The sequence below is a fragment of the Lithobates pipiens genome, unplaced genomic scaffold (assembly GCF_037356315.1).
Source record: "Lithobates pipiens isolate NorthernLeopardFrog02 unplaced genomic scaffold, aLitPip1_a1.2 Scaffold_16, whole genome shotgun sequence".
Classification (NCBI taxonomy): domain Eukaryota; kingdom Metazoa; phylum Chordata; class Amphibia; order Anura; family Ranidae; genus Lithobates; species Lithobates pipiens.
In genome coordinates, this window is record NW_027507748.1 from 108,147,747 (window position 1) to 108,162,233 (window position 14,487).

The 14,487-nt window shown below is 45.4% G+C and overlaps 1 protein-coding gene across 1 annotated transcript in view; it reads left to right on the forward strand.

Annotated features, from left to right (window-relative positions):
* The first annotated feature begins 2,570 nt into the window (after positions 1-2,570).
* ZRSR2 (zinc finger CCCH-type, RNA binding motif and serine/arginine rich 2) overlaps positions 2,571-14,487 on the forward strand; it is a 55,654-nt gene continuing 43,737 nt past the window's right edge. Inside the window, exons 1-2 of the mRNA XM_077480239.1 lie at positions 2,571-2,729; positions 7,032-7,111. Of these exons, the coding sequence (XP_077336365.1) occupies positions 2,686-2,729; positions 7,032-7,111 (124 nt within the window). The 5' untranslated portion in view covers positions 2,571-2,685. The remainder of the gene's footprint in view (positions 2,730-7,031; positions 7,112-14,487) is intronic.

The window sequence follows — 14,487 nt, forward strand, 5'->3', positions numbered from 1 at the left end:
AGGGACAGTTGGGAGCTTTGCTGTATCCTGGACATGTAATCTATGGATATGCACTGCTTTTATCTCTTCTATTGCTTTCTGTCTGCTAACAATAAAATTTCTCTTAGGCCGGATTCACACTACTCCAACACTCCAATCCCAATTTGCCCTGCGACTTCATGTCTGACTTCCATGAATAGTGTCCGACCATACCAGGCCCTTTGAGTCTGGTATAATTCTTGAGAGGGAACCCACGTCAAAAGTTTAAAAATAAATGGTGTGGGGTCCCCCTCCGAGACCATAACTGACCCTTTTGTCTGGTATCGTTTTCAAGGGGAACCCTATGCTAATTAGTTTTTTTTCAAAATGGAGTGAGTCCCCCAAAATCCATACCAGACACTTATCCAAGCATGCAGCCCGGCAGGTCAGGAAGGGGGGGGGCGAGTGCCTGCCCCCTACTGGACCATACTAGTCCACGTGCCCTCAACATGGGGGGGGGGGGGTGACAAGGGCCTCTTCCTGACATCCCAGGGTGGTGGTTGTGGGGGTATGCAGGCAGGGGGCTTATCGGGATCTGAAAGGGGACCCCCAGATCCCAGGCCCCATGTGAATGATGGAACATTGTACTCCAATCATTCACCTCCAAAAAAGCAGTGTAGTGTAAATATAATCAAAAGACGTTTTTTGACAAGTCCTTGATTAAAAATTAAGAATGTCCCCCATCATAGCTCCATGTCCTCTTCCTCCGGTCTTCTCCCTCCTCCTCCTCCAACTTTGCCCTGCAAATTCATATCTGACGTCCATGAATGGAATCTGACCATACCAGGCCATTTGAGTCTGGTATGATTCTTGAGGGGGAACAACAATGTGGGATCACCCCCCCCCCAAGACCATATCAGACCCTTCCATCTGGTACCGATTTTAAGGGGAACCCCACGCCAATTCCCCCCCAATTAATTTCGGACCCTTTTCTGAGCATGCAGCCCGGCAGGTCAGGAAGTGGGGGGGGGGGGCGAGTGCCTGCCCCCTCCTGGACCATACCAGGCCACATGCCCTCAACATGGGGTGGGGATGAGGGGGACAAGTACCTCTTCCCAACAACCCTGGGCGGTGGTTGAGGGTGTGTGCGGGCAGGGCGCTTATCGGAATCACTTGTCTTGCCAGCAGTTTAGACATTAATTTACAAAAATGTGAGGGGTGTATTCACTTTTGTGAGATGCTGTATACTGTATATATGTGATTCTGCACTTCTGCTTAGGGGGCTTGCACCACAGGTGTGCTGCTTCTGGTGTGATTAGTCACAACAGAAGCCAATCAGTGGGTGCCGGCCATGGGATGTCCACTGGCACCCACCTATCATCGGTAAGAGAGGCTGGATGCAGAAAAGCAGGGAATAAAATCTATCACTTCCTTAAGACCCCTTTCACACCACACCACCCATAGCGGCATTTTACCGCCGGATTTGCTGTGCATTTCGGCCACTAGCGGGGCGCTTTTACCCCCGCTAGCGGCCGAGAAAGGGTTAAAACCTCTGGCAATACGCCGCAATAGCTGCGTTTTGCCGGCGGTATTACAGTGCTGCCCCATTGATTTCAATGGGTAGCAGCGGTGGAGGAGCAGTAAACACACCACTCCTTCACCGCTCCAAAGAAGCTGTTGGCAGGACTTTTCCCTGACGTCCTGCCAGCGCACAGCTGTAGTGTGAAAGCCCTCTGGCTTTTTTTTTCACCTCACGCTGACAGCGGAGGAGAAAAAAAGGCGATCACTGGCTCACCTTAAAGGGACATCGGTCCCCGAAACGGAAGAGGCAATTATGCCTCATAATTGGAACCTGAAAGTACCCACAAGTGCCACCTCTCAATGCCCGCAAGTGGTGCCAATCAGTGCTACATAGATGTGCTGCCTATCAGTGTAACCGATCGGTGCCCATCACTGCCACCTATTGGTGCCCAACAGTGCCGCCTCATCAGCGTAAATCAATGACGGACAAAATTACCAGTTTTAAAATTTTATAACAAAATAAAAAAAAAAAAAAAAATATTTAAATGCGGTCTTTTTACATTTTTTGAACAAAAAATAAAAATTGCAGAGGTGATCAATTACCACCAAAAGAAATCTCTATTTGGGGGAAAAAAAATACAAAAATTGAATTTGCGTACAGTGTTGTATGACCGCACAATTGTCAAAGTGCGTCAGCGCGAAAAGTTGAAAATTGGTCCGGATAGGAGGGGGGTTTATGTGCTCAGTAAGCAAATGGTTAATAGTGCAGAAATCAGAAAAGGCAGTGCTGATCAAATGCCACCAAAGGAAATCTCTATTTGTGGGGGGAGGAGAAGAAAAATACTTGTTAAATGTGTACAGTGTCGCAAGACTGCGCAATTGTCACAGTAACCCAGTGTCATATCACAAAAAAAACGAAAAAAAAAAGGTATCCTCATACATGTGGTGTAATGGGGGCACAGAAATGTGTGGTGTTTTCAGGGGGAATAGCAGCTCTGTGTCCTTCACCATCACTTTGTACATTATTATTATGTACTCGTTAGTATCCTGAGGAGAAGAGCCTCTTCTCTGTCAGCCTCCTCTCTGGTCTGGCCGCACACACGTTTCCTATTCCATAGATGAGTTCGGAATCACATGGCTCCTCGCTCAGCTCTCGTTAACATTCGGCTTCCGTAGTTGCTGTGCGCTGCTGGGAGCTAAACAAAGATGGCGGCCCCCGGTGTGGGGAGTACGGAAGAGGAGCGGGTGAGGTGAGGGCTCGGAGTGTGAAGCGTATATACAGTATGTATGAGGTGCGAGAGCCGTACAAGGAGAAGCGGGGTGTATGAGGACATCAGACCGGAGAGTGCGGGGAGCCGGGTGAAGGCCCCGGCCTGTATACAGGAGGCCAGAATAAGCTTAGCAGTCTTCTACACACAGGCTGCGGTCATATTGTGTGCGGGTGATAGAGCGGGAGGCGGAGTACTGATCTGAAATAGGGAATATTCCATGTGTAGAAGGCTACTGCTTTATGGCAGGCCCTAGTGACCACACTGTGGCCCTCAGGGCCCCTACAGACACTAATCAGGCTTTTCCCTATTGCCGTGTTATAGCAGTGATATCTAGCAGTCTCATGTCATGTGTCTCCATTCATTTACAATTCATTGAGGCTTGTCCTATGTTTAAGACAGTCCCTGCCACTAGTCTGTAGTCTGCGACCCGCTCTTGGGCCGTGACCCGCTTTTGGGCCGCGCTCGTGGCCCCGTGTTATGTGACCTCCCCAGCGGGTGGCCTCAGGTAAGAGGAGAGATCGGCGACAATGGCTGCAGAGCCTGATGTCACCCATAGACTTACTGTGGGGTATCCGCTGCCCTACATTGAAGTTGGGGAGATGACCCGACCAAAGCACCCTAGGATTAGGTCAGTATACACATCTTTCCTTTACGCCAGAGGTCCCCAACCTCCTGGCCACCGGTACCGGTCCGTGGCCTGCTAGGAACTGGTTTGCTGTATGTTTACTTGTGACCACGGAAATAAAAGCTTTAGACCCTTTTGTTAACAATCCTTGGTGTGCTGATGAGATTTCTTTACTCTGCTAGGAACTGGGTCGCACAGCAGGAGGCTTAAACCACTTTGACCTACAGGTAAGCCTAGATTAAGGCTTACCTGTAGGTCCAAGAAATATCTCCTAAACCTATACGGTTTAGGAGATATTTACCTGAAGACAGCCGCCGCTGTCTACGGCGCACTATGCGATGCATAGTAGTCCATTATGCTTTACCTTTGCAGGGAATCAAAGAGGAAGTAAACCCATTAGGGTGTACTTCCTCTTTAACCGCTTGAGATCCGCGCTATAGCCGAATGACGGCTACAGCGTGGACCTGCTTTGCCGGGACTACGTCTATTGAAGTCGTCCCGTGCACGAGTGGCCTGCTCGTCCCCTGAGATCAGCGAGTCTGAGACTCGCTTGATCACGGATCGAAGCAAGGGGTCGATCCTGACCCCTTACCACGTGATCAGCTGTCAGCCAATGACAGCTGATCATGGTGATCACAACAGAGCCGGTAATCGGCTATTGAGGAGAGAAAAAAAAAAGCCGATCACAGGCGGCCGTGAGAGGGACTTGAGTGCCGATCACAGGCGGCCGTGAGAGGGACTTGAGTGCCGATCACAGGCGGCCGTGAGAGGGACTTGAGTGCCGATCACAGGCGGCCGTGAGAGGGACTTGAGTGCCGATCACGGCCAAGTCATCAGTGCCCACCTGCCCGAGGCCAGTGCAACATACATATAGTAAAAGTGCCACCCATCAGTACCACCCCTTAGTGCCCATAGTGCCACCTATCAGTTCCCACAATCTGCCTCAACAACAGTGCTGCACCTCATGTGCCACCCATCCGTGCCACCCATCCGTGCCCATCAGTACTGCCTTATCTGTGCCTATCGGTGCCACCTTAACCGTGCCTATCAGTGCCCACCAGTGCCGCCTCATCAGCGCATTTAAATGAAGGAGAAAAATGACCTGTTTGCAAAATTTTATAACAAACTATTAAACATGATTTATATTTTATTTTTTTTGCATATTTTTTGGTTTGTTTAGCAAAAAATAAAACTCCCAACTGTAATTAAATGCCACCAAAAGAAAGCTCTATTTGTGGGAAAAAAATGATAAAAATTTCATTTGGGTACAGTGTTGTATGACCGCGCAATTGTCATTCAAAGTGCATCAGTGCTGAAAGCTGAAAATTGGTCTGGGCATGAGGGGGGTTTAAGTGCCCAGTAAGCAAGTGGTTAAACAGTTTAAAAAAAAAGGCATGCCAGGAATGCTAACTGCACATTGGCTGTGCTCTCAACTGAACTGTCAAACTACCCATTGGCTGGTGTCATAATGGATCACATGTGCAGCACCGTGGCAGCTGAAGATTAAACAGAGGCAAAGATGGCAGCTTCCGTGGATGAAAACAATAGGGGAGTTTACTTCCACTTTAATTAGCGAACAGAGAGCTGTCAGAGTGCTTTATCACTGCAGTAGTGAGCGGTGTGTTGAGCGCATCACATAGCTCCCCCAGTGCAATAAAACATCTGTCACCGCACGCTGTGTGAATTAGTACTACAGCCACTCGCATTACTGCTTGAGCCCTGCCTTATGTCAGATAAGCGGTGGTATTCGATTCTCATAGGGGCACAAACCCTGCTATAAACTGTAAGAAAATCGAATGGCTGAAGATCTGAGGTGGAGCAGAGATGGTGATGCTAGTGCTCCTTAACACAGAGACTACCATGAAAACTCTATCGGTAAGTGCCAGTAAAAAAAAAAAAATTCAAGTCAGACACTCACCAGTCGCACGGTCCAGTGATGCCGGCGTACAAAGCCCCGCTCCTCTGCCCCTCCTCTCCCCAGAACTGGCATTCATGACGTGTCGAAGAAGAAAAAACAAAATGTTTTCCTCAGTTTAGGCCAATATATTTATGGCATTATTTTTATTGTTATTATTTTTACTAGTAATGGCGGCATTCTGCAATTTTTATTGGGACTGCGACATTATGGCGTACACATTGGACACTTTTGACACATTTTTGAAACCAGTGGCAATTATACTGTGATTGGTGCTATAAAACCTTACTGATTACTTGCCGGGCACTTGCATCAGCTCTGGGCACATGCCTCTGGCAGTGAAAAGGCAAAGAGACGTAAGGTAGCATTGTTTCGCCCAGTTGTGCCATTCTGCTGCAGTAAAACTGCGGCAGCTGGTTGGCAAGAGGCTAGAAAATAAAATTGCAGTTGTTGCAATACTTTCTGTCGCACTGTATTTTCGCAGCGGTCTTACAAGAGCACTTTTTTGGAAAAAATACACTTTTATGAGTTAAAAAAATAGGACAACAGTAAAGTTAGCCCAATTTTTTTTTTTTTTTTTTTTTTATATTGTGAAATATGTTACGCTGAGTAAATTGATACCGAACATGTTGCACTGAAAAACTGTGCCCGCTTGTGGAATGGCGACAAACTTTCACCCTCAAAAATATCTATAGGCAATGTTTAAAAAAATTGTACAGGTTGCATGTTTAGACTTACAAAGGAACTCTAGTGCTATAATTATTGCTCTTGCTCTACCGATCACGGCAATACCTCACATGTGGTTTAAACACTTTTCATATGCGAGCTCGGCAGGACAGGGCCCGTTCAAAATTTGTAATTTTTTTACACTGTTCTTTAAAAAAAATAAATGTGTCGCTTTTATTCCTATTACAAGGATTGTAAACATCCTTTGGAATTTAGAAGAAAAGCTTCACAGCCTGGCTCCCCACTGCGCATGTGCGATTCAACTGGTCCCTGCTGTCTTCTGGGACCTGTGTGTCTACCAGAAGACAGCGGGGGTGACGGATGTAGCATAGATATCCACAGATACTGCAGGTATCTATGCCCGGAAGTGGGAACAAATACCTGGATTATACAGGTATCTGCTTTATTGCTTTGTTGTCTGTGTCCCCAAGATTCACCCCTTATTTGTCATGATGATCAATGCAGATGAGAGAGAAAGTAAAGGGGGAAACTCAAGATTTTGGCATCCTCCCCAGAAGGAGTAGGGGAAAAACTTCTAATGGAGACAGATATAAGTGACAACTAAAAAGGGAATTCCCCCATCCCAGGTTTTTTTTTTTTTTTTTTTTTATTTCCTGTTGCACTTCTGGGACAGGAAGTGAGCAGAAATGTACACAGGCAGCTAAAAATAACCTGGCAGGGGTTTTAACCCTTTCCTACTCTACCCAAAATACAAAAGGTTTAGGCTATACATACACATTACCTTTAAAACGTATCAAACATTTTGTGATCTGCCTATGGCTCCAAAAGTTTTGTAGCTATGAAAGAATTGAGAAAAAGAGCCGAATGACTGATCCTTCTTCACATTATGTGGCAGCGCAGCCTTTGATGACAGATGGTGTTCTAGCCCAATTGGGACCATGCTATACAGATTTTATTCATATCCCCATCATTTAAAGGCATTCATGGACACTAATAAACACAGGGACTGAGTTGATTTTACTTAATTAATTTTAATTATTTCTCTTTATTTCAGCCACAAACAAAGCAGAGCTCTTCTAAAGAAGGAAAAGCGAAGGAAGAAAAGACAGGCTCTTGCTAAATTAAGAGAAGCAGGTTTGTCATTTGAAAGCTTTGTACTTCTAATGAAAGTGAGAATTTCCAATAATTAAAGGTGAACTAAAGTATAAAATTAACAATCTGTGAGCAGGTAGACTCTTTATTGCAGAAGAGAATGCACTAGGATAAAGGTTACTAGGAACTGGTAAGCTGCAATGTATCAAACTTTAAACGGGAAGTACAGACTGACAATCACCAGCTCTCGGTGCGATGCAGCATTCACATAGGAGCTCACAGCAGGAGTCTGGTGCGTCTCCGCTCACCGTTTCGTTTCAGCCAAAATTTTTGGCCAAATTTGGACCTGAAATGGACTAAAAGACGCACAGCACTCCTGTGCAGTTCACACCAGAGCTGCTGCAGAAATGTGTGAACCGGCTCCATAGAGAGCTGGTCATAATCTCCTGCTTTGTGAATTGGATGCAGAGAAATTTGCAATACTGTGAACCCAGCCAAAAAGTAAAACTTTTATTTATTTTTTTTATCTTTGGGTAGAGTGGAGAAGAATACAAACACTTGTCAGATTTTCACTGTTGGCTGTGTCCCCGTTAGGGAGATTGACCCTCTGTATTTCTCCTGCTTACCATTATCATCAAAAGTGGAAGAATGTTCCAAATGTTGTATTGTCCTCATAACAGTAATAGAGGTGAAATCTTCCAATAGGGACACTAGTTCTGGTTACGCTGTTGTCAACCAAGGATTCCCTCACTTTGGAGGGATTTCCTCTCACTTCCTGTAAAGGCTATGGGACAGGAAGTGAAGATAAATCTCCCCAGTGGGACACAGATGGGGAAGAAAAACCTGACTGGTTATAACCCTTCCTTATTCTATCCAAAATGAAAAAAAGTTTTACCTTTTCTACTTTTTAAGGGATACATTCACCTTCAAAAACATTTTACATGTCCCACCTGTTTTTTTTTTTTTGGGTGGAGCATGTAACATGTTCCCGATCTTGCAGCCACTCCCTGTGACAGCTGTACCTGCTGTTTAATATTTGAAAAGAACGTAGCCTACAGGGCTCCGCCCACCCGGGCATGTCATTCAGAGTTCTGTGAATGAATGTACTACAAGTACCAGCTTCCTTTGCAGCTGTCTGCTTGTAGTTCTCATTGAACTACTAGGGCATTGAGTGCTCTAGTAGGTTCTTCCTTCCCCTTATGATGTAAGGGCAGACAGCTTACACTGGCAGTGTGTAGGAATCCTGCATTTCACCGCAATTTGCTAATTGTGGATGCAATGCTTTTCAGGCTCCTATAAAAAAAAAAAGATATAAAAAATATTTACTAGCAGAAAAAAAATTTGCATTTTATTTAAAAGTGAACTTGTCCTTTAATACAAGATCCGGAGTTGCAGTGTGTGGATGTTGCTAGATTTTATGACTGCCTTTTTTTCCCACAAATAGAGCGTTCTTTTGGTGGTATTTGATCACCCCTGCGGGTTTTATTTTTTGCACTATAAACAAAAATAGAGCGACAATTTTGAAAAAAAAACGCATTTATTACTATAATAAATATTCCCCCAAAAATATATAAAAAAACATTTTTTTTCCTCAGGTTAGGCCGATACGTATTCTTCTACATATTTTTGGTAAAAAAAAATCGCAATAAGTGATTTATTGATTGGTTTGCACAAAATTTATACCGTTTAAAAAATAGGGGATAGTTTTATGGCATTTTTTTTATTAATTTTTTTTTTTTTTTGTGACTGCCACATTATGGCAGACACATCGGACCTTTTTGACACATTTTTGGGACCATTGTCATTTATACAGCAATCGGTGCTATACAAATGCACTGATTCCTGTGTAAATGACACTGGCAGTGAATGGGTTAACCAGGGGGTGGCATTGTAGGGGTTAAGTGTCTCATAGGGGCTTGTTACTAACTGTGGGCGGCTGGGCTGTGTGTTAGTGAACACTGATCTCTGCTCCAATCACAGGGAGCAGAGATCACTGTCACTTGTTGCTAGGCAGAACCTCAGCCTCCCCGCGGTGATAGAGTCCGCAGGACCCACGACTGGACTCACGGGGATCCTGACATGCACGATGGCAGGGCGGCAAATACAAATGGATGTACCTGTATGCCAATTTGCCTGCCCGTGCTATACATCATCGCGCGCCGGTCAGGAAGTGGTTAAATGCCCCCATCATTGCAGCCTTGTGTTATGATTGCAGGCTATTTAAAATTGGCGTTGATCGCCGCTGATTGCGAGAGGAGTGAAGCAAGCGCCGCCGACCTACACAAAGCCGAGTGTATTCGGCTTTATGTATGTCGGTGGCACTCGGTCCACTCACAATCAGCAGGGATCAGTGTATAACAAGCACCCACGATTTTCCCCTGAATTTAAGGGGGAAAATATAGTGTGTGTTATACACCGATAAATACTGTGTGTGTGTGATACTTTGCTACAATGTAATGTAAAGTAGTGAGTGTACAGCTTGTATAACAGTGTAAATTTGCTGTCCCTTCAAAATAACTAAACGCAGCCATTAATGGCTAAACCGCTGGTAACACAAGTGAGTACACCCCTAAGAGAAAATGTGCAAATTGGGGCCAAAGTGTCAGTATTTTGTGTTGCCACCATTGTTTTCATCAGAGCTTCACAGGTGGCCACTGGAGTCCTCTTCCACTCCTCCATGACGACGTCACAGAGCTGGTGGATGTTAGAGACCTTGCGCTTCTCCACCTTTCATTTTGAGGATGCCCCACAGATGCTCAATAAGGTATAGGTCTGGGGACATTGTTGGCCAGTCCATCACCTTTTACCCTTGGCTTCTTTAGCAAGGCAGTGGTCATCTTGGAGGTGTGTTTTGGGGTTGTTATCCTTTTGCAATATTGCCTTGCGGCCCAGTCTCCAAGGGGAGGGGATCATGCTCTGCTTCAGTATGTCACAGTACATGTTGGCATTCATGGTACCCTCAATGAACTGTAGATCCCCAGTGCCAGCAGCACTCGTGCAACCCCAGACCATGACACTCCCACCACCATGCTTGATTGTAGGCAAGGCACACTTATGTTTGTACTCTTCACCTGGTTGCCGCCACACACGAGTGACACCATCTGAACAAAAATAGGATTTTTATAATGGCTTGCCTGAAATAATTTTCTTGGAGTACATCACGGGACACAGAGCCATAGTAGTAATTATATTGGTATATAGGCACCTTCAGGTGATTGACACTGGCATTCCCAATACAGGAAGTTCACACCCTATATAACCCCTCCTACTACCAGGAGTACGTCAGGTTTTTTAGCAAAGCAATATACCTAAACCCCAGAAAGAGGAGAGGGACCTCTGTGTCCCTGTTATAAAAATCCTATTTTATTTATCATATATCACAGGACACAGAGCCATAGTAGAAACTATATGGGAGGTCCCATAGTAATGCTATTTGAGGGGAGGGAGACACAACCAATAGGGCACCCCCAGACTTGAGGACCTATACTGCTGCCTGCAGCACACTGCGCCCAAATGCGACATCCTCATGTCTTCTTATATCCACATGATAAAGCATAGTGAATGTATGTACTGAAGCTATGGAGGCCTGATGATGCACTGCTCTGGTCGAGTGCACTTTGATTTGAAAAAAGGTTGTATAAAAACTTGGACCAAAGAATGTGAAGCAAGCGGTCTTTGAAAAAATACCAATAAAGCTGAGACTTGGCCCTTGATGGTACTCAAGGCCAGCTTCATCTCTACCCCTATTTGTAGAAAGGCAAGAATTCTGTCTATGTTGTACTTCTGAGGGTGCCAACCCTTGGACTCGCACGAGGAAACATAAGCCCTCCAGACTCTATATGTGGTGGTGAAGGAAGGTAGCAAATCTATTGCAGGGTCTGGAATGGTTACTGCCAGTGTCCAAGGTTGTCATAACAGACGCAAGTGGCATAGGTTTGGGGAGCACACCTGAGGATGAGACTGACGCAGGGATCTTGGAGAGTCGAGGATGTGGGGAGGTCCTCGAACTGGAGACAGCTGAAAGCCATTTCCCTGGCTCTCAGAGCTTTCCAACAGGAGCTCCAGGGACATCACGTCCAGGTCTGTTCAGACAATTCCTCAGCAGTTGCTTAATCAGCCATCAGGGGGCCACCAGAAGCGGTTCCATGTGGGCTCTGACGGAAACAATATTCAACTGGGCCAAGGTCACGGTGCTCTCACTATCTGCAGTACACCTAAAAGGGGGGTTAAACCAGATGGCAGACTTCCTCAGGAAGTTGAGGGAGAGAGACTGGGTTCTGAGTCAAGTCATCTACAGCATGATTATCCAGAAGTGGGGGGTTCCATGTGGGTACCTTTTCACTTTAAGGGAGAACGCAAAATCTCCCCTCTTCTCTCTGAACCGGTGGGACAGGGCAATAGAGGTGGACGCTCTTTCTCAGAGCTGGTATTTTTCAAAGTGCTATGCCCCCCATACTGTTGCCCGCAGTCTTGAGGAAATTCCAGTCAGAGGACATGACCCTGATCTTAATAGTGCCACACTGGCCCAGGAGGCCATGGTTCTCTGTCCTAAAGAAGCTGGCGGTGGAACCACCTTGGATATTGCCAGTCAGTGAAGACCTCCTATATCAAGGCCCAATCTGCTGCCCTCAGGTGGAGAGTTGGAATCTGGTAGCCTAGCTACTGAAGAGGAAATGCTGAGAAGCAAGGAGTTCTCCGAAAGGTTGGTAGCGACTCTTCTAAATTGTAGGAAAGAGACGCGCAAGATTTATTTGAAAGTCTGGAAGAAGTTCAATTCTTGGTGCTCAGAGAGCTCCTTTTAACGTTCGCAGTCCAGTAGCAGTGCTGGAGTTCCTACAGAGTGGGGCAGATAAGGGACTAGCCCTTAGTACTTAAGGGTCAGGTTTCGGCTTTAAGTGTATTCCTTGAACAACTAGCAGTGAATCCTTTCAGTTCCGGACCAATAAACACCTTAAGGACCAGAGGTCTTTTTGCAATTTCGCACTGCGCTGCTTTAACTGGTAATTGCGCGGTCATGCAATATTGCACCCAAACGAAATTTGCGTCCTTTTCTTCCCACAAATAGAGCTTTCTTTTGATGGTATTTGATTGCCTCTGCGATTTTTTTTTTTTTGCGATATAAATGAAAAAAGAGCGAAAATTTTGAAAAAAAAAGATATTTTCTTCTTTTTGTTATAAGAAAAATCGAATAAACTAAATTTTAGTCATACATTGAGGGCAAAATTTATTCAGCCACATGTCTTTAGTAAAAAAAATGTCAATAAGCGTATATTTTTTGGTTTGCGCAAAAGTTATAGCGTCTACAAACTAGAGTACATTTTCTGGAATTTACACAGCTTTTAATTTATGACTGCCGATCTCATTTCTTGAGGTGCTAAAATGGCAGGGCAGTACAAATCCCCCCCCAAATGACCCCATTTTGGAAAGTAGACACCCCAAGGAAATTGCTGATGGGTATGTTGAGCCCATTGAATATTTATTTTTTTTTTGTCCTAAGGGATTGAATAATGACAAAAAAAAAAAAAAAAATTTTTTTTTACAAAAAGTTGTCACTAAATGATATATTGCTCACACATGCCATGGTTATATGTGAAATGACACCCCAAAATACATTCTGCTGCTTCTCCCGAGTACGGGGATACCACATGTGTGGGACTTTTTGGGAGTCTAGTCGCGCACAGCACCCCGAAAACCAATCACCACCTTCAGGATTTCTAAGGGTGCAAATTTTTGATTTAACTCCTCACTACCTATCACAGTTTCGAAGGCCATAAAATGCCAAAATAGCACAAAACCCCCCCAAATGACCCCATTTTGGAAAGTAGACACCCCAAGCTATTTACTGAGAGGCATGTTGAGTCCATGGAATATTTTATATTTTGCCAAAAGTTGCAGGAATATTACAAACTTTTTTTTTTTTGCACAAAGTTGTCACTAAATGATATATTGCTCACACATGCTATGGGCAGAAGTCAAATTACACCCCAAAATAAATTCTGCTGCTTCTCCCGAGTACGGGGATACCACATGTGGGGGACTTTTTGGGAGCCTAGTTAACTAGCTACCTAGCGACACTGATGCAGCGTTCAGAAAAATTATCGCTTAGTGACACTGGCAAAAGGGGGTGAAAGGGTTAACTAGCGGAAATCAGGGGGTTAAAACCATTATTGGGTAGTATATCGGGGTACCTAGCGCTATAAAAACCTGGCGGTGAACCTAAAAAAATAACTAGCTACCTAGCGACTGTAGCGACACTAATGCAGCGATCAGAAAAACGATCGCTTAGTGACACTGGCAAAAGGGGGTGAAAGGGTTAACTAGCGGCAATCAGGGGGTTAAAAACATTATTGGGTAGTATATCGGGGTACCTAGCGATATAAAAACCTGGCGGTGAACCTAAAAAAATAACTAGCTACCTAGCGACACTAGCGACACATGCAGCGATCAGAAAAATGATCGCTTAGTGACACTGGCAAAAGGGGGTGAAAGGGTTAACTCTAGGGGCAATCAGGGGGTTAAATCTTTATTGGGGGGTGATAGGGGGCTACCCTGGACCTAACACTAACTGTCCTGACAGTTTTTACTGTCACAACTGACACTGAATGCATTGATCAGTAAAGAAATGATCAATGCAATCAGTGACACTGTGACTGGGGGGGGAGGGGGGGGGGATCGGGGGGCGATCGGGGGGGGTTTGTGTGCCTGTGTGTACCTACATGTCAGTGTAGTGTTCGTGCACACTTACTTTTACTCTTCTCCTCGTAGTCCGGTCAAAAAGACCGCCCCGAGGAGAATGACATCACTTCCTCCTTCCTGTGTAAACAATACACAGGGGAGGAAGCTTCTCATTGGCCAGGAGCGATCCAGAGGGGGTGGCCGAAAACGAACGGCCATCCCCTCATCACGGAGCGCTCCTGCACCGAATCGGACCGCCGTAACCAGCGGGAGGGGGTCCGATGGGACCCCCCACCCGCTGGAAGGCAATCACGTAGATGTACGTGATTCTGCCTGCCTGTGCCATTGTGCTGACGTACAATGGCAATACGGCGGTCCTGAAGTGGTTAAAGCTTTAAATCGGCAGAGACCAGTCGGCTTCCATAACTTTCCTGTTTGGGATCTCTCCCTAGTATTGCAGGCTCTTACAGAGGATCCTTTTGAGCCTATTGAGTCTTGTATGGTGACATTTTTAACCCTCCAGACTGTTTTTCTGATAGCAATCACTAACGCAAGGAGGGTTAGTGAGCTAGAAGCCCTCTCGAGGAGGGCACCTTTCCTTCAAGTCTTTCCGGATTGGATTATTTTTAAACCGGATCCGGCCTTTTTTTTTTTTACCAAAGGTGGCTTCTAAATTTCATAGAAGCCAGGAAATCTGTTTGCCCACTTTTTTTGTTCAAATCCTGTGAGGGAACGGGAGCATG